The sequence below is a fragment of the Calypte anna genome, chromosome 1, assembly GCF_003957555.1.
Source record: "Calypte anna isolate BGI_N300 chromosome 1, bCalAnn1_v1.p, whole genome shotgun sequence".
In the NCBI taxonomy this organism is placed as follows: domain Eukaryota; kingdom Metazoa; phylum Chordata; class Aves; order Apodiformes; family Trochilidae; genus Calypte; species Calypte anna.
In genome coordinates this window covers 119,188,201-119,208,923 of record NC_044244.1, presented here as the reverse complement: position 1 = coordinate 119,208,923, position 20,723 = coordinate 119,188,201, and the positions used below count along the sequence as shown (strand labels likewise).

Below are 20,723 nucleotides of genomic sequence, written 5' to 3'. Positions count from 1 at the left end.
CCTGTATTTCTATTGAGTTGCCTTTTTTTTTTTTTTTTCCTTTCAATGCTTACAGGAATGCCAATGCTTAAGGTCCATCTGGTTATTTTAATTGGTGTCTAGAGTAATTTAGGTTGAAGAAACTCCCAACCATTCCACTCAAAGTAGGTCCAACCTGGATGATAGGTCCAGTTGCTCAGGGAGATTCTATCGTTCTACAACCTGCCTAAGCCATGGCCTTTTGCATCTGAGTAGTCAGGCAACCAGTTCCAGATGGCCATATCCAGTTCTGAGGTAAAGGAGGAGTACTGGCTGGCTTCACAGCCGTCCATTTGGAAATAGTTTTGAAAATTATATTTTATGTAATTTTTTTCAGTTCATATTAGTTGTTATATACTTGAGTGAGGGGGTGGGTGAGGATTTTTTTTTCAGTTCATTTTAGTAATATTTTTCAGTTTGTTTCAGTTCATATTAGTTGTTATATACTTGTGTGAGGGGGTGGGTGAGGATTGGCAGTATCTTTTGGACCTTTCCATTTGAGGCTTAACAAGAATGACAGCCAATGAACTGTGTTGACATGGTCCTTATTATTTTCTTTGCTGCTGCTATGATGACTGCTGTTACTTCTTAAAAAAAACAAAAACCAAACAAACCTAAAACCCATCACTTTTTTTTCTTCTCTCTGAACCGCTGTCCTTCTAATTTCTTTCTTACTGGCCCCAAAGCATTTTTTAATAAAATTAAAAAACAAAACAAAACCAACCAACCAACAAAACCCCTACCATATATTACATGGGCTTAAATATTGAAAAGCTTAGTTTTAAAGTTTTAAAACACTGTCACATTTTAGATATCTGGCGTTTTGTATGCCAAATCTGTCTTAAGATGAGTTCTAGCTGAAATTTTTACCTAAAATAGATCAGCATTTTTCCAAGGCTAAGGAAAACATACTGATTTTATCTTAATCTAATCCACCACAGCTCTTGTGAGCTGTTCAGCTGTTGTTCCCTTCTGGCTTCACTTGTGTACTCTAAATCAAGCACATCAGCCTGGATTTTGGAGGGCTTTCTCTTCTTCATGGCAAAAGACAGATATGCCCAATTTATAAGCCTTTGAAAAACTTAATTCTTACTAAAAAACCCACTATAAGCTCTCTCTCAAAATTCCATCTCCCTCTGTCCTCTCTTGACATGATCTCTGGTTTCCATCTGGACAGCATGCCATGTATGAAGAATTACCCTCAAAAGATACTTGTTTTTAACAGGGAGATTGGTACGGCATTGGTACCAGATGCTAGTGAAGAAATCAGTCTCTACTCTAAAGTGAAGAACCATTATTCTGAGTGTTGTGGGCAAGTTATGTCAAGTCAAAGCCAGAGGCAAGGCACAATGAGAAAAAAAAAATTCTCAAAAAGAATAGGCAGCTCTAAGAGAAAGTTTGAGAGAGGCCTAAGAGGGCACCAGGAAGAAGCTGGGGGCGGAAATGGATGAGTAGCTGAGGAGAATGCTAAGGGAGGAAGATAGACAATCTCAATAGTCTTGCAATAGTCTTTTGGTGTCTTGCTTGATGCTTAGTTTAATTTCACAATTGCAACAGGAAGAAAATCGAGTCGTTTAAGGTGGAGTTAAGTAGGGCAGCATAGGTTTATTATCTCAGAATAAAGTACACTACAGAAATATTTTAATTATTCCAACTCAAAGTGTTACAAAACCAGAAGTTGCAGTTGAAGTGTACGCATCTTGATAAAGGAACCTGCCTAGTGAGGTCTATTAAGCAACTTCATTCAAGCACTGTACTGGTCATTTGAATAGGAATGAATGGGAAAGGGGAAAATACGATAAATAGTAATCACTTGCTTACTGCAAGATATTATTCAGGTGACCTTGCCATTCCTGAAGTACAGGTACTATGGCTTTGAAGTCTTTAACATTTGGCAGTGAAGAAGATTATATATCTCATCCTGCTTTCCACTTTTGTCTTGGTTGGTTTTTGTCATTGTATGAAAATCCATCTAGATTTGATGATTTTACAAACTTTTAAGAAGTTTTTTAGTAGGAGAAAGAGCTAGGCATGAGTTAAAGAAAACACAACCAAAAAAACCCCAAATCAAACAAAGGAACAAAACAAAACCATAAAACCCCAAACCTAGTATGATTGCAAGAATTGAGTGTAGCTCAGTAAAGAAACTAGAAGAGCACATGAGGCTGGAGTTGTATCTGTGTGAATGGAAAGGAAACTAAAAGCAAAGAACCTGAACTGAGTGAATTGGCTGAATTGGAATGTTCAAATGGGGCATCTGGTGATAAGCATCTAGCTGGGCACTTGAAATAGCATGAGGAGGCAGGTGTTATATTTTATGTGTTTAGTTTAATGAAAAAGGAAAACTATGATGAAATTCTTAAGATTTTGCTTGCCTCTGTGATTGGCAAATTCTAGGAAAAATTTGTAGTCCTTAGAGAAGCTGGAAATTCACTGCTGTTATGGGTTATTGCAAGCAGCAAAATCTGGGTATTCTTATAAACCCTATTTTAAAGACAAACAGGAAGAAAGATGTTTTTTAAAAATTTATTTAAGAGGGATCCTGTTACTGTAGAGTTGAAAAAATCCTAGAATTAATACTGCTTACTTCATTTGAATCCAGGTGATTTATATATGTTGTCATCCTGGGTTTTTTTTCAGTAGTCAAAGAATGTAGGTTGGACAGCACACATTAGAGAAACATCTAGCATGTATTTGTCTCCATTGCTTAGTGTGTGCCCCTTACCTTTTGAGATAGAGTGCATCATCTGAAACTTTGCCTGGAATTATTTCTCACGGAGTTTTCTGTGGCACATTGCACTGTGGGATCAAGTTGCTCTTAAAGAACATCTTTACAAGAGCCATGTAAGAGGAGGGGACCAATTATTATTTTATATTTCTCAGAGAAATGAGGCATAGAGGAATGAACATGAAATTTCATCTGTAAGGTTGGCTGTCCAGTTCATGAAGCAAAGGACCTGATTTTTCAGAGCATGTAGTATTGTGTAGCTGCCCAAATTTGGCACAGCTTTCGGGATCTTCTCGAATGTCAGCACTGTAGAGCTTCAAATTTCAATGAGAACAGACTGATTCCTTAGGTGATCATTACTTATGAGTCTTTTCCATAAGCTGGAAGTGACTTGTCCAGCAGCATGTCCAGAATCTGTGTAGCAGAGGCAGTAGAGCATTTCAGTCCTTGGAGCTGGATTCAGTTGCCTCTAGCACTTCGTTTTTAGTTTCTTTCATTTTACTACATATTTTCCAGTATTGACGCTCCATAGGGATGCAGCAATAGTCTCCTCACTTTACAGGCCTGTTTTATCCTAATGGCAATCAAAGCCTTGCATGATAATTAAAATCTAGTTGTAGTCCTTTACCTATAAATTGACACATGATTTGTATGCCTGGGAAACTGAAATGAGCATTACAACTGAAATGAGCTTCTTGCAACTTCTAATATATATCCTGTATTCTTTGTATGGGAACATGCACTCTTAAATGGTGCCATTGCATTTTATAAGAACCATATGCATACATCTGATGACAGCATTTGGGCTGCAAAGAAATATAATTGGGTTTATTAATGATATTGTGAAGATTAGGCTCCAAATTGTTCAGTCAATTCTCTGGAGCATAATAGATGTTTCAGCACAGAACTCATGCTCCAGAAATATGTAGAAAATCTATTGTGAAGTCAATTAGTAACATGTAAAATCTATTGTGAAGTCAATTAGTAACTGTTTCCAGCATTTTTTCTTAAGCAAATTTATTTCTGTGTTTGTAACATATTTCTGAAATAGTTTGTTTTCATGTAGCTTCTTTAAGTCTTAATAGAGGCCTCTACTGTAAAAATCAGTTCCTTACAATTATATAGAAAATAAGTTAAAATGTTAGTTTATTAAGAATATCATACTGTTCACAGGGAAATGTTTTGATACAGTAGATATTCTGCTAGAAACCACCCAATTTGATTATTTTAAGATTTTTTTTTCTTTGTAATCAGTTGCTTCCTCTCTGATTTTAGATTTTATTCATGACTTTACTTAAGCTTTCATGTCTTACTAATGCTGCCAGTGAGAGAACTTGAGCACTAAATAGTTTACTTAATTACCTGCTACACAGCAGCTCCTAATATTTAAACAACCCCCCAAAAAATTTTAAAATGCCATCTCATCTTCAGTGGACAAAAAAAGCAAAGGCAGATCAGACGACTGTAGCTACCCTGTCTGCCTGGCACTGTCTTCCTCCTTTCTCTCTCACTTTCAGTTTTCAGTGTAATGAAGAGCAGGAGAACAATATTCTGTAATTAAAGATTCCATTAAGTTGAAGAAAAGAGCAAATGGAGTTGTTTGTTCTCCTAGCTGAAAAAATTTGTCTGGGGTGGGGGTTAGTGGTAGTAGCGTAGAAAGAGAGAGAGAGGTGGGTGGAGAGACTAAGTCAGGGCTGTTTGTTGAATATACTGTTAAGGACTGTTACCATCCTAATTAATCAAGTTAGAAATTACAGCTGTAGTCGGTTTCCCCCCAATTCTTGTTATCAATTTTCTTCTCTTTTGAGACAAAGCAAATATAAATTTTGTGTTCATTTGTCATTCGTTCTTTGACTTCAGCATCTCTGAAAATAACAATGTAGCACAAAAGACCAGTATTTACCTAGTTGTAATGTGGGTTGCCATGGTGTTTTGCAAATTATTGCAATTATGTTCACCATGCGAGTCGCCCTTGGTAACTGGCGAAAAAACTGATAATCCTGTTTTGAACAAAAGGTCAAATTGCTGAATAGAAAGTCTTGATTAACTAAAAGATGTACAAAGTGGAATTATTTCCTACCATTCAGAAATAGTTCTTGATCGGGTTTGGGGGAGGGGGTGAGTAAGTACATCTGATTACTGAAGTACAAAGCATTGAAAGGATGTTGTCTTGAGCCTTTCATGTAGTCTTAATGGTGGCTTTTTTGTCAAATTTACCCATTTGCGGCATTGAAAGAGGCAGCTGCATTTAAGCTTGAGAGATGGTGCTTTTTCAAGAGTTCAGTGCATGGAAAGTTCTCAGCAGTATCTGCAGTTTACTATTAGACCTACGGCTATTAAAACTGATGTGCTGCATTTGAGCCCATAGCTCTTGGTGCTTGTAAAACCCTCTGACTGATGATCTAATAAAGTGCTCTTACCGGACAATCTCTGATCAGATACTTTAGAAAAAAATGAAAAAAAAAACCCACCACAACCCACAGCTCTGAGCAGGATGAGGACAGAAACACATGGCTATGCTGAAAAGTTTGCTTTTGTAAACTGCAGTGGAAATGCTGGTAAACATCATTTTCAGTTTAAGTATTTTAAAGAGCCAATGCATTTCTCCGTGAATCATTTTTATTTACATATACCAAAGTAAAAATGGATGTGAAAAGACTGAAATTTCTTCATAATCACCAGCTCTCAACAACTGCCTAGAAGTACATTGAGGGAATAGTCCTCTTCCTGTTGCCGTATTCAAAACACTGGCTGGATTGCCTGCACTTTAAAGCTGTGAATTACTTTATCGCTTTCCTATTTTTTTCCTTTTGGGGTAGGCAAGAGAAGGGGTGAAGGGGATTAAGGTTTTTTTCTTTTTTTAATTATTCTGCTTTTTTTTTTTAATAGCTACCTGAAAATTAATTCTTAAAACTTTTGGAGAGCCTGTGTGAGAGCAGCATGAAAGCAAAGTAAACCTGAACAAGTTTGTGGGTTTACATTCTGCATCACCTAGCAACCCCCTGGCTCAGCCAGTTCTCTTGTCTGCCCCCGGTCCTGTTTACAGACCATTCAGACTGCTCTTCGAAACCATGAAAGATATTCAGTTTCATTAGTGCCATTCTCAAGGAGAAAATAATTAAACTTAAATGAACAAGCACTGCTTAGCAATGCTTTAAATGCTTTAAACTTTTCTAGTTTAAGGTGACCAGACTGTTAAGACTTTCTCTGCCATTACCTTTCATTAGGCTGAGGACTTCTAAACTTACATATCTGTGTAAGGATGTTGTTTATAGTGTTTAAAGTTTTCAAGGTATTAACTCCTTCAGTGTTTAGCAATGCTTGTAACTGTATTGCAAAGATGTGTTTCATATAAACAATATTTTTGTTGCTTTGCCAACTTGAAATGTATACTTGAGGTGACAAAACCTGAGCTGTTACTGTCAGGCACATGAGTAAAATCTCTGTGTGTTCTGAATTACATCTGCTGTCATTCTGAACTTCCCACAAGAAAAGTCTGTGAGACAGTAAAAAATTCAAGGACTATACAGACATTTGAGGGGAGACGGAAGTATTTTAGCTTTCCAATCAAAGTAGAGACACAGGTTTTAACAAATTTTGAGCTCTTACTGTTTGTATGTTGCTAGATTCTTTAATAAGCAATACAGGGATGGGCTGTATAAGCTCTTTGTGCTCTGTTGACAGACAAAGCAAAACGTTTTCTGAAGCAAGGTACTGCACTTAGTTGTGACCTATTATAGCCTAAGAATATGTCTTGCTTTGAGTTGTATGAATAGGGAGAATATTTTGCAGAATGGACTTGAATATTCTTCTGTTGGTTTTAGCTTTCCATAGAGAAATACATAGGACATCTTTTTCAAAGTAGTTTTCAAGAAGTAGTCATTTTAAGCACGCCTTCTCCCAGTTGCTTGCTTGAAATACCATTTTGCTGTTTTCAGATTGTCTTGAGTAAAATAAAATTGTTGGCAATTCCTGTTTCTCTGTGTGAGGAGTATGTTAACCTATGAACACTTGTGCTCTACTTTTTAATTTTTTGGGTCATGTATTTTGGTACCTAGATCCTCATTGTACTAAAGGTAAGAAGACTGAGGTACTGACTTTGGTGTGAAGTAAAGCAGAACATACTTGCTGATTTAGTTTATAATGTGCAACTCTTAAGGCTGGAATTTGTCCACCTGTGGTGCTATTAAATGTGTTTAAATGAGGGCCACTGTTTGCATCAAACCTATCATAATGGTTTGGAGTGCTCTATTATCCTTTCAGCAGGCAGATGACAGAGCCTGGTCTTTGCACAAATGAGATCAATAAGTTTCAAATAACTTGTATGAAATGACATGGGACTGTACATTTAAAGATGTTTTTTTAAAAAAAAAAATCAATTTTAATAACATGTAAAACTCTTACATTGACCTACAAGATATTTTTTCTGTCTTGTTTGATGATTTTGTTTAAAGCATTTTTATGTTAGTTTGAGCATTTAGGTTTCAGGGGACGGGGGAGGGTAGGGAACATTTCTTACTTCTTCCATTATCTCCTGCTTTGATTCCCCCTCCCACAAGACTTTTAATGGTCAAACTGATATGACAGATACTGCTGAGAGTTATACTTAGTAGAGTATTATTTTCTAGACGTTAATCATTAATCAGGTTTTCTTTCAATCTTGGGTGGTTTTTTTCAAACAATTTTTCAGTTCTATATTAAAAAGCATTTTAAATTATGTTATTTTGCAGTATCCAAATCACAAAAGATCGTTCTTGAAAATTTACAGTCTTTCATTTCCAATAGCATAGAAATAGGCATATAGTATTTTGTGGCTGGCTTCACAAGAGGGATGCATTATTGATGGGACCTTGAGGTATGCAGATAACCAAAAGAACTCCTAAAAAGTATGCTTATGGGACAGAATTTTGTTGTAGGATAAATTCTCTCAAATGCCTTTTCCTTAATATCCAAAAGGAACTAGGTTTGGATCTTTTTATTTGGGTAGTTTATATCAGAGCAGTTAAGTACAAAAGGGGAGCTTCACTTTCCATAATGGTCACCTGGAACGCACAGGTTCTGTTATTCTAGAAGTAGAGAGGACAAGGGGCAACAGTTTAAAACTTGAAGAGGGGAGATTTAGATTTGGTATTAGGAGGAAATTCTTTACTAAAGGGTGGTGAGACACTGGCACAGGTTGCCCAGGGAAGCTGTGGCTGTCCTCTCCCTGGCAGTGTTCAAGGCCAGGCTGGATGGGGCTGTGAGCAACCTGGTCTGGTGGGAGGTGTCCCTGACCATGCAGGGAAGTTGGAACAAGGTGATCTTCAAGATCCCTTCCAACACAAACCGTTCGTTGATTCTAGGATTATCCTACTGAAATTGGCTTTTTCAAGCTAGAAGGACACTTTGTATTCTTCTGAGTAACTCAGGTAGTATTTACTTTGTCATTCTTTCTTTAAAGTTGTAAGTGGGTGTAGCTATATTGCCCTCCATTGCAGTTTGTGTAGTTGCTTTGCATCCTCACAGCCTGGTCCTTTGAAGGTGCTGTTCCCGTGGACTGCAGTTGCCTTTGTTTAGTCTGGGCTGGCAGCTTTCCAACGGAGAATTGAGACAATAGACACGAGTGTCTCTGAGAACAGGAGGGTTCAGTAGATATTATTTTAGAGAGGGTATACTTCTCTTTTACTAACAATACTGTCTCATTGGGTGGTTATTTGCCTTCCACTAGGAAGTTGTTGGCTACAGTGCTTCAATTTGATAACATCCTTTAATGTGGTTCCTGTGACAATAATACTGGATATACAACCAACAATCTGTACTGCTTTCAAGTGGTACACTTTCAAAAGCAATTCATTTATCCTTGTTACAGTTCTTTCATTTAAGAGACAGTTTTGTGTTTTTCCTGAAGCATCACCTCTATTCATTAATCAGCCTGGACAATGAATTCAAGAGGAGCAGAATGAACCTTCCAGGAAAGGAATTTCCTTTATAGGTGTATTTTTTATGCACTTCATCCCACAGCTGAATTCAGTTCAGTTATATAGGCCAGAACCCAAGAAGCTCTGAAAATGAGGAAGTGCTTTGAAAATAAATTGAAATAATATCTTCAACTTCCATTGAAGTGATGCAGCATGAAATGGAGTGTGAAATGCCATGGTCCCTGTTTACTTTTTCCATAAATTGGATGATCAGGTAGCATCAGACTCTAAAAATACTCATACGGGGCAATGTAACCTATTTTTTCTGGATGAGGAACCAGCTACAATATTTATTGTATAGAAAAAGAAAAATAGATGTGAAATCAATGGCCAATAGTGAGTTGATAAAATAGTTCCTTATCTTTACTTGTGATCTGAATAGTCACATACCACACTGGATTGTCTACCAGGTCTCTTAATGCACTATAGAGAGCTTTATATATAAATTTCAGGTACAAATTTCAGTTGTTGTTACTATAATCCTATGGGCTAAGACTCCAGAAGGGAAGGGAGCTCAAGAAAGTTGGTCAGTTTTAAAATATCACTTAAATATCCAAGATAGGTGCATTCCCTTGAGTGAAAAATCAGGTAGCAGTAGTAAGAGACCTGCATGGATCAACAAGGAACTTTTGAAGAAAGTCTCGTGGAAGAAAGAAATTGGCAGCTCATGGAAGAAGGGACTGGTCACTTGGGAGAACTACAGGGATGTTGTCAGAGCGTGCAGGAAGTCAGCAAGAAAGGCCAAAGCCCTCTTAGAACTCAAACGAGCAGAGGAAGCTAGTGTGAGGAAACAAGAAGAGCTTCTTCAAATATATCAGTAATAAAAGGAAGAACAGGGAAAATGCGGGCCCACAGCTGAATGGGGTGGGAGCCCTGATAACAGAGGATGCAGAGAAGGCAGAGTTGCTGAATGCTGCCTTTGCTTCAGTCTTTACTTCTAGGACCAGCCCTTGTGAACTCCAGCCCTTGGATGTAAGAGAGAAAGCTTGGAGGAGCTTCACTGATCAGTGAAGACGGGGTTAGAGATCAGTTTTGCAAATTGAATGTACACAAGGGCATGGGGCCTGATGGGAGGCACCCAAGAGTGTTGAGAGAACTGGCTGATGTTATCACCCTACCACTCTCATCATTTGTGAATGATCATGGCAAACAGGAGAGGGGCCTGAGGACTGGAGAAAAGCCAGTGTTACTGCAGTCTTCAGAAATGGCAAGAAGGAAGATCCAGGCAATTACAGACTAGTCAGCCTCACCTACATCCCTAGAAAAATGATGGAGTGCCTTGTTCTGGAGGTCCTCTCTAAGCACATGGAAGAGAAGAAGGTTATCAGGAGTAGTCAGCATGGATTTAGCAAGGGGAAATCAGGCTTGACTAATCTGATAGCCTTCTATGATGTTGTGACTGAATGGGTAGATACAGGGAGACCAGTGGATATAGTCTTAGCAAGGCTTTTGACAATCTCCCATGAGTCTCCCATAACATCCTCGTGAGCAAGCTCAGGAAATGTGGGATAGAAAAATCTGCACTGAGATGGATTGAGAACTGGATTCGCAATAGAGCCCAAAGAGTGGTGATCAATGGTGCAGAATCCAGGGGGAGACCTGTGACTGGTGGAGTCCCCCAGGGATCAGTGCTGGGTCCAGTCCTGTTCAGCATCTTTATCAGTGACTTCGATGATGGCACAGAGTGTTCTCAGCAAGTTTGCTGGGAGGAGTGGCTGGCACCCCAGAAGGCTGTGCTGCCATTGAGAGGTACCTACACAGGCAGGGAAAAAATTAATGAATTGCAACAAGGGCAAGTGTAGAGTCTTACATTTTGGTAGGACCAACCCCAGGAACCAGTACAGTTTGGAGAGCAGTGATGAGGAAAGGGACCTGGGGCTGCTGGTGGATGGAAGGATGACCATGAGCCAGCAATGTGCCCTTGTGGCCAAGAAGGCCAATGGCATCCTGGGGTGCATAACAAGGGGGTTTGTTAGAAGGTTGAGAGAGGTTCTCCTCCCCCTCTACTCTGCCCTGGTGAGGCCACATCTGTAATATTGTGTCCAGTTCTGGGCCCCTCAGTTCCAGAAAGACAGGGAACTGCTTGAGAGAGTCCAGCACAGAGCCTCCAGGATAATTAAGGGAGTGGAACGTCTGCTTTATGAGGAAAGGCTGAGGGAGCTGGGTCTCTTCAGCTTGGAGAAGAGGAGAATGAGGGGTGACCTCATTAATGTTTATAATTATGTAAAGGGAGAGACAGGAGGATGGTGCCAGGATCTTCTCTATTATGCCCAATGAGGGCATGAGGCAGGGGCTATAAACTTGAGCATAGAAGGTTCCATATAAACATGATGAGAATTTTTTTTACTGTGAAGGTGACAGAGCACTGGACCAGGCTGCCCAGGCAGGTTGTGGATTCGCCTTCCCTGGAGACATTCAAAGCCCACCTGGATGTGTTCCTGTCTGACCTCCTGTAGGTGACCCTGCTATGGCAGGGGAGTTCTTTCGAGGTCCCTTCCAACCCCTAACTTTCTGTGATTCTGTGGTAATAGGTACTAAAACTATTTGCATTGCCTCTTGAAATTAAAAGTCAAGTGTACACAACACCTAACAAAATACCAATGGACATGGAGTAAGCATTCACTGAGTCAGGAATTTAAGCTGCAGGATAAATTTATAAAGGAATTTATGCCAACCTATGATGCTTCACCATTCTAAGAACATGCTGCATTATCTTTCCTTTCAGCTAGAATAAGCTTGGTAGCATGTTTGATATGGTACCTATCCCACTTAAAATAAAAAGACAGAAGCCTAAGTCTGCTAGCATCAATAATAGACTCTTGACACAGTTTTTTATGAAACAATTTATTTGAAGAGTCTGTAAAACTATCAAAGGAATTTATTATCTGTTGATGATTAAATGTTAGAGTAATGACAGCAGTATAAAGCCTTGAAACATCATCAAATATGATCTTTGTTCTATATACTTAAGTTTGAGTATAAATATGTTAGATAATTTTAAGATATTTTTTAGATAAAAGTTTCTGTTATGCTTGGCAGTTCATGAGAACTTGCACACACTCTTAAGTTTGAATTTCTTTCACATTTGAAGATTCTGGGATGAAAATCAGATAGATCTTTTCTTCTTTGTGGTGCATCTTTGAACCTATCATTAGGGCTTCTGACTTTACAGTCTTTATAGTAACATCTTAGAGTAAGTGGAGAGAGCTTTACCAGTAATTCCTGGTTAGGTGTATGACAAGGTGCAGAAGAAGGTTGGAATTTTAACTACTGTATCAATGACAGTGTCTATCCATATACTACTCTGAGATCTATATACATCAGAACCTACTTACTGAAGAGGCTTTGCAGCTCCCCTAGATTTCCTTCTAAGACAAAAAAAGGTCCTTCTCATGGTCTCAAAGTTTTTATTAGTTTTTGGTATCTGGTTTGTGTGTGGAATATGAAGCCTTGCAGTATTGTGAAAAAATTACTGACTCAGAATCTGCATCACTGATTGCTTCTAGTAGCTCCATTACTTTGTTTTTTAGGATTGGTTTGCATGATTCTTGTCAATAGAGTGTTCCTGCTCATTCCTTATCAAGAACTTCCATCAGTGTCAGGAAGAATGTCAAAAAGTGTAAGATGCTCCATCTGTGAAAGCTGCAGGCCTACCTTCTATTTCTTCTTCTATAACTTCTGGTAGTTATCTTTCATAGGGCTAAAAAAATAGTCCGTTTCCTCAGAAGCTGGTGGTTGTATGATTTTATTAAGGCTTGATTTCTGGTAGTAGACATTTTGTTAGGTTGTGAGAAAGGAGGCTGGGTGGCTTATTTTCCATATATGATGCTCTTCTGTGCAAGGATATTCTCTTTGGTTTCCCTCAAATTCCTTTCTGACAACATTATCTCCAGATTTCTTCACTAATGAAGAATTCACTTATCTTTTCTTTCCTGTGTCCAAACAGGGTGGGTGATCAAGAGGAAGAATTTTAGACATTGTGAGGTGTTCCTTTCCTATGTAGATCCAGTCTTCTGTAAATTCAGATAATTCAGTCTCTGGGCTGTTTAGGTACAAGTTCCAAAGGAATGGCCATCTCTGCTTAGGCTGTGTAGGAGACACCATAGATAAAACTTTGTCAGGTGTCTTAAGGTAACACTTGTGTTGGGCCCTCCTGATCAAAGTGTCCTCTACTGAGTCTACTTTGCTAGTCTCAGTGATGAATTACTCCTTAAAAATGATCAAGCAACTTTCAGAACAGTGATGATGAAGCAGCTAGCTGGGAGCAGCTAGAGAAAGTCTGTGAAGCAGAGAGGCACCAGGGTGCCACAGAGTTACTTGCCCTGCAGATGAGGATAGTGTGTTTCTGATTAAGCCAATCATTGCCTCATCGAGTCCTCTGTCTTGAGAAAACCTTTAAAAAAAATTAATGAGTCTATGCCTTTCTCATATCTTGCAGCAGTAGAATTGGTTTCTGAGGTTTTTACCAGGTACTGAAAAACCCTGAAAAACTGGGATGTTGCCTGAAGAATCGGACTTATGCTGGATTTACATTGCTAAATGGGAAAGTTTCCTGGAGGGAATCTTGTTTTACTATTTATGATAGTATCCTTGACCTGAAGGGATTTCTTCTTGGGATTGTAATAGTGGCAGGTAGGTGTCACTCAAGCCTGTGTTGTCTACTGAAATCTCAGTGCATCACGGTAGTTCTTACACTGTCATTCAGATTTTCAGTGCTTCTGAACTCTCACCAACACAGTGCAAGTGAATTAGATCAAGTCAGTGCTGTTACTAGAGTGTTTCTTTGTTCTGAACAAACAAAAAGGCAGATAAAAAGTTGAAATTATTTAATTAAGTTTCTGGTACACAGCAGAAAAACTTTCCTGACTTCACAGCAATAGCTCATCTTTAAGTTGATACTGATACAACACAGGTGTTTCAAATGTAAAATTGTGGTGTAATTCTTAAAAGATGTATCTGCTACTAATAGTCAAACCATTTGCCAAAGAATGTGCAGACAGGTTTTGGCTCAAGTTCTAATTCCTGAGATGCAGTTTACTACTAAGGAACATCTGTCTCCTCCCCCAGACATTCAGATATTTGCAGAGACACAGATGTGACAGGGAGAACACACCTGCAGCGTAGAGTGAGTTATTGCAAGTACAACTGATAACTTTCAGATCACCAAGTCAAGTCTTCTGTTGCTACAAGAAACTTAATATAAAATATTTTGTAAAAACGTTTATCTTTAAACATTGCATGGGGGTATCAGATTTGATACCAATAATGATTTGACCCATTCAGCTTTGACCCAATAATGCAATATTGGTGGAACCTCATCCCTCCAGGGAATTTAAAACCACTTCAACCAGATTTGCCCTGTCAGGCATTGCTATCCGTAATAACAGACATTGACAGGAAAACTGGGTTTGAAGCTTCTGCTCTTGGATTAAGTGGAAATAATATAGGTTTTTTAAGAGTAGCCTGAAAGGAGAGGAGTTTGGAGTTGAGTCGCTTGATTAGTAACTCATAATGATGCCTAAACCAGAATATTTTCATTGTGTTGTCTCTCACATTCATCCTTCCAAAAGTTTATTTGCTGATCATTGACAAGAACAGAGAGCTTATGCTGCTTGACTAGGAAAGCATGTCCAGGTTGCATTCCTACACTTCCCTTATGGTGGGGTTTGGTGATTTAAGGTCATGACTTCAGATCACTGTGAGGATCCAGTGTGCTTGAGGTGAGGTATCACAGCCATCTGAAGACTGGACATCATCTACAAAGATCCCACTTGCAAAAATCCCCCTTAGGTTTGTCTTCAATGGAGAATAAGATTGTAGAGAAGCAAGCACTAATTACATTTTCAACTCAACTCCAAAGTGACTCATTGTGACTCTGAATAATTGTTAGTGCTTGCATCTTCTATTTAGTACCCCTTTTTTCATTCTATGTGAACTTCCAAAGAGCTATTAGTCCTTCAGCATCCAGGCTGTGAAGGCAGGAACAGACACAGAACTATATGTCCTAGAGAAGCACATCCACCCCTCCACTGTAGCAGGCAGCTATATTGTGAAATGTAATTTGTAAACTCTATTAAGATAAAGCTTAATAAATGTGTGTTGTTGACTTCTGCAACTTCTATTTGAAAGGCTGTTCCAAAACCACTTGCCTCTGTATTTGGGGTAGTACTTATAATGATTGTTGATCACTAGAATGTGAGAGTCTAATTCTCAAGAACACACTTACAAAGAAAGAAAATTACTTTTGACTGGCAAATTTCTCCCCATTAGCTACAGTTTGTGGACATAGTACTCTTGAGGGATTTTCTTTTATACTGTGCATTTACTCCTGGGTTGTGGGGGTTTTTTGCATACATTTAAAAAATATTGTAAGTTGAACTAAGCATTTGTAGACTGTTTGAAAATGCTAGTTACTTTTTTTTTTTCCTGTCAACTTGGTATTTAATTTCTCACAGTGTTGCAGATACCAAGTAGAACGAAAATGAAGGTTTCCTATTATGATTTTGTTTGATCTGTTGCAAATTAATTTACAGACTCTGTGATAACTGCTGGGAAATGAAAGATTGGTTTTGTTTGGCCAGTGAAGATGACAGGCATGAATCCAATAGGGGTTAACAATAATGCACTTGAACAAATTGAATCAGAACATAATGCATGCATTGAATTTGATTGCAACATGCATGTCCATGGAAAAGTTTTTTGTTTAAACCATATCAAGGCTATGGCTTAATTATCAAAGGAAAACAAGAGACATAAAGAGCTACATGTTTCTGATACTGCTTTTTTAAAAAAGAGCTCCCTTCACACAGTTATCTACATGTTTAATTTCCATGCATAATAGCAACAGTTATTGTTGTCATTTATTAAGAGAGATTAACAGATAGTAAGTACAAACAAACTCAAATAAGGCCTCAATAGGGAGGTGACAAAGAATAAAAGACTTCTTTAATGTTAATTATAACTGGTAGGAAGTCTATACAAATGACATTAACTGTTCTCTTTATGAGTTGAAGGGACATTTAGTTACTAGCTGTGTAACATTTGGTTTGTTTCTTGTAGGCAGCAACTCAGATACCAATTTTTGAAACAGTTAGTGAGAAAATTACTTTTCAGTGAAAGTTGTAGGGTTTGGTCATTTTTTTGTAGTTGAAAACAAGCATAATAGTAAGGTGTTTAATTGGAATGTTTATTTTTATCCTAAGCTACTGTTTTTCATATTAAACAGGGCTTTTCAGTCTTTTTTCACCTGTATTTTGTGACCAGGAAAGTTCCCAGCACTTTATTCAACAGTGACTGCATTAAACTAAAATGACTGCATAAAAAAACCTTACTTCAAATATTATTATGCAATTGTAGTTTGGGTGGACCATCTGTGCACTCCCTCATAATACAGTAGAAGCAGTACTTTGCAAGGGGTGTAGTCCTTCATTTCTTAATTGGTAGATAAAAATACCAGCAGGTGACAGAAAACACACTTGTTGCTTTTGTCATGCATTATTTTCATGGTTGTCTATTGTGATCAGCTGAAGTTTGGATGCTGCTCCCATTCCAGGCTTTGTTTTTTCAGTTGCACTTGCATTCCCTAACTAAATACCTTACTATCTGGCACTATCCATACTTTGTTTTTCTAGTATCACAAGTTGTTTTAAAGTTCAAGTGAAGTAATTTAATATGTTTTGAATCATGAGGTGTACTCTTTGTACGCACAGATCTTTTCACAGTTACAGCTGAAACAATTATGCTCTTAAACAGGAGACTTTTGGAATGGGTGAGGGCACCCTCCATGCCTCCCCCTGCCCGGATGTGTATTTTAAGTCCCTGTTCGTGTGAGACTGCAACCAAGTGTTTCATAGGAAGGCAGTGATGCTACATAATAAGCAAAAATGACCTAAAAAGCTTTCCACACAGACCAGAGCTTTTGTCTGCAAAAAATGACCTAATGAAAGATCAGTGACAGTTCATTATCCTTTCCAGAAATGTTTTGATGTTTTCCCTCACATTGGCTATAATATATTCTCACTACTCGTATAAGAATGACTGAAGATCTCAGACTCGTGTAAGAATGAAAATCTCAGTGCTATCATAGAGTAGCCTTTTTGGTAGAAAATTATTCCATGTCTATTAAAATGGAATTATTTTTTAAAAGGTGAACAGATTAACACCTCCATCTTTTAGCAGTCAATATTTGGTTTGTTTGCAAAGCCAAAGCTAATCACTTTGAAGCTTACCTTTTTCACTTGAGGCTCATTTGTATCTACTGACTTCAGAAGACACAGGTCAGGTGTCTGTTAGGCCAGGTCCTAAATTAGGAGTTTTCATGGTGAATCATCTGCTGATAAAGTAGCTCTTTCTTGTTGAGCAGTATCTGTCTTTCTGATGTTGCTCATGGAATATCTGTCATAAATAATTTATATGTGACTAGGGGAGTGTTACTAGGACTCCTAGGGCAACAGTTGTACAAGAGGCCAAAATTAAATCCACAGATTTCTGGATACTTGGAAATTCATCACTGTGCAGTGTTAAACATGTAATTGTTTGCATTGTTAATCTGCATAACAATAAAACTCAAACATAGTGATCAAATACACTGATCATATTGTTCCTAAAAAGCTTTTTTTTTTGCCATTAGGTGTACCCATGTTTTTTATTAAGAGAGTCTAGAGCCAGGTTTGCATTGTCCCAAAGTCTGCTAGGTGAATTGCTTTTTGGAGATTCTTTTTTTCTGCCTTAATTTACCCTAAAGGGATCATAGCTTAGACTGGGTATTAACCTTTTAGATATCCAGAGTTGGATGAAATAAACCCTAACTGCATATATTAGTAGACTAAATTTCTGCATTACAGACTGGAGCACACCTTGTAGGTAGTGCTACCTACCTTGCTGTTGGCTTGAAGTTCCCCACAAAGGTTTTCTGGTCTGCCTACAAGGGCATAAATCTCCTCTCTGCAAGAGGAACAGGAACTGTTTTGATGGACTTTGCACCAAGCGGGATAATTTGAGGGCATGGTATGGCTGGGAAAATGGTGAAAGAAGAAAGTCTATGGAATAACTGAAGTTATTTGGAAAGGATCTGAGATGTCATCTTAATAAAAAAGAAATAAAAGCTGAATCTGACATCTAGTACTTTTGAAAATATTGTAGAAGAATATATTTTTAAATTGAAGAAAGTGATAAAGCTGACAAGTTTGTGTCCCTTCACACAAATTCCAAACCACAATGAAGTAATTAAAAAATCTAACTTCAAGCTAGGCTACTGAAATAGTTATAATTAATCAGTATGCTGGATTATGGAGGTACATAATACAGATTAAGTTCTGGCCATGCCAGGGAGCAAAGAAAACACAGGTCAAGTTTTACTGAAGGCTTGCTTTGCCAACACACCAGAATTTCCAGGAAATGAAAGCCAGAAAAAGTATACAGTTGAAGGCTTTTGTTATGGATTTATTGGCAAGATGGTGATATAGGCAATAGTTCTGGGTGGTGTTGTGGAAACTGGAAGGGTAGGAAACATTATAGTAACTGAAAACCTGAGTTGCTGTCTTGGAAATCAGGTAGAAGTAATTTCCAGGGAATAATGTTGGGACAGCTTGTTAAAGAGCCAGTGAGAAGAGAAGAAGCAAACAACTTTTTGAGTTGTTCTGTCATTTGGAATATTTCTGTGAAAGTAGCAGGAATCATAGTTTAGTTTAGATTAAACTTCTTTGCAGGAGCAGCAAAAACAAATTTTGGAAACGGAGGCAAAAATTAACAGCCATTATTCCCAGCAGAAACATCAACAGCTGAGAATCTGAAATGCTGTTTGACAGTACTGAGCTGCTCAGGGATGGTAAAAGCAGCATCTGTTTGAGCAGAGTTGCAGAAAGAACTCATGATAGCAAGTTGACTTACCAGTTAACAATGGAAAATTAAATCCTCTGCTAAGGAGCATTAAGTGATGCATATGCTAAAAGAGCAATCTTAGTTTTGCATACAATGTGTTTATTGACTTACTAGTGATACATAAAATTATGATTCTTGGGTGGTGAGAAGTATCTTTCTGAAAATGACTGCTCAGTGCTCGAATGCTTAGTAGTGCTCCAGGCAAAGAGAACTTGGGGAGAGAAAGGAGCAGAGAACAATATGGTAAATTGTTTTAAAAACCTTATTGCTTCTGTAAAAATTCATGTTTGTCTAGCATCCCAAATACTGTATGAAATACTGGTTTCATCTCCATCCCCATTTGTCCCATTTTCCCCCACCCTTTTATTTCAAAAAGGATCTAAAAGAGATTTGGAGAAGGGTAACAGATGTGGAGTGGTTTCCATCTATGCAACACCTAAGTAAATTGAGACTGAGGTTTGGAAAAGAGTTTGATTGCAGAGAGTGTGATGTTGGTCTATAAATCATGAGTGACATGGAAAAGGTGAATGCAGATGATTATTCCTAGTCTCTCCTGACAGAAAAACTACATGGCAATAGAAAAGAAAAAAAACAACTTCAGGTATGAAAAGATACCTTTTCATACATTGTGTAGCTATTCTGCAAGATGCTGTAGGTGCTAAACATTTACATTGGTGTGGAAAGCACTTAAAGTTCATTGGAGTGAGAATAGTAATGCATGCAACCACCACTGAGCATAAAGATGGTGATTCAGAAGGTCCTTGAACCATCTGGAAAACTTTTACTGTGTGCTTTCTCTTAAACTATTCCTTAGGTATCTGCTATTGGTGGTTTTTCAAGATGAGGTGTGGCATTGGTTTAACCTGTGGTTGCAGCTGGTACAAAAGGTACATCATTACCAATCCCAGAAGCATTCTTTCATTTTTAGTCTTCAGAGAAGGCTTTTGCATTGTCTCCCTGAACTGATATAGAGCAAGGTGGCACAGATTTTTAACTCAGCAAAATGTTAGTTTTTCCTCAGTGAGACAGTTTATGTTGAAGTGTTGATAGCTTTCTTTTCAAATATTATTTTTTAATAAAAGAGAAGAAAAAAAAAAAAGCTACTGGCTGTCATCAGAAAACCTAAAAGTTTAAACTGTTTTTTTTACTCTAAAGTACAAGCAAGGAAATTACACTTTACTTTGAAATTTAATTTGTTACAGGTTTCTGGGGTGCCTTGCTGTCTGGTCTACATAGTTGATAAAATAATTTTGATTTATGTTAATGTTGTCTGAACTGGAGAAGAGCAGAGGTTTCAGTTTATTTCAAGGAAGAGATGATGATAGTGTGCAGAATGAGGGAGTTGGAAGCAGGAATTGGATTTCAGCTTTGTTCTCCACCAGTCCTTGTGTTACCGTAAACCAGGACCTTCACCTCTTTATACATGTTATAATATCAGCTTCACAGAGAATGCTAAAGTTGGCTTTTTTTTTCTTCTTCCTTGAATATTATTTGGTGTTTTGGTGGGGTAAAAAGAAGCTATTGATTGAATTTATGGTAAAAAACATTATGTTCTTCTACATTCTCCCTTTCTACAGGGTTGGTTAATATGTGAGGAGCCAACTTGCCGGAATCGAACCCGTCGGCTTCCTTTGAGTTTTTCCAGGAGTGGTCCCATATGCCAGGCCTGCAGGAAGGCTATTCTGTGGCCAGAGGTGAGTGTTTTAGAAGAAAGCTATGACAGCAGTGGAGCAAGATTCTCATGAAGCTCACCTCTCCTTCAACTCTGTCCTTCAAAGGTAGTAGGATTAAGCAGGAATTCTTAATTTGTTTCTTAGTTTAAAGGGGACCATTTATGCTTTTCCTACTCCACACTGATGCTGCGTTCTCACTGCTGTGAAGAGAACATGCCATGCAGCTGCTGTGTTTGGAAATTTTCCAGCTGATGAGCATTTGGTCAGCAAACTAGAATTTGCTGGAATTTTTCTGCCAGAATGCAGGTAAATTAAAATAGGCAAACAAACCCAGCCTTCTGAAACAAAAACAACTGCCTGCTTTTCTGCAGACTGGTTGTCACCTGACTGAACTTGGTGAATTTCAAGCTGGAGGTGGGTTTTCATGCCATCTTCTGGGGATGCTCTAAAGTGCTAAGTATTTTCAGG

At 38.2% G+C, this 20,723-nt stretch overlaps 1 protein-coding gene across 1 annotated transcript in view; it reads left to right on the top strand.

Annotated features, from left to right (window-relative positions):
• POLA1 (DNA polymerase alpha 1, catalytic subunit) overlaps positions 1–20,723 on the top strand; it is a 197,561-nt gene that overhangs the window by 114,567 nt on the left and 62,271 nt on the right. Inside the window, exon 35 of the mRNA XM_030469196.1 lies at positions 20,160–20,276. Within this exon, the coding sequence (XP_030325056.1) occupies positions 20,160–20,276 (117 nt within the window). The remainder of the gene's footprint in view (positions 1–20,159; positions 20,277–20,723) is intronic.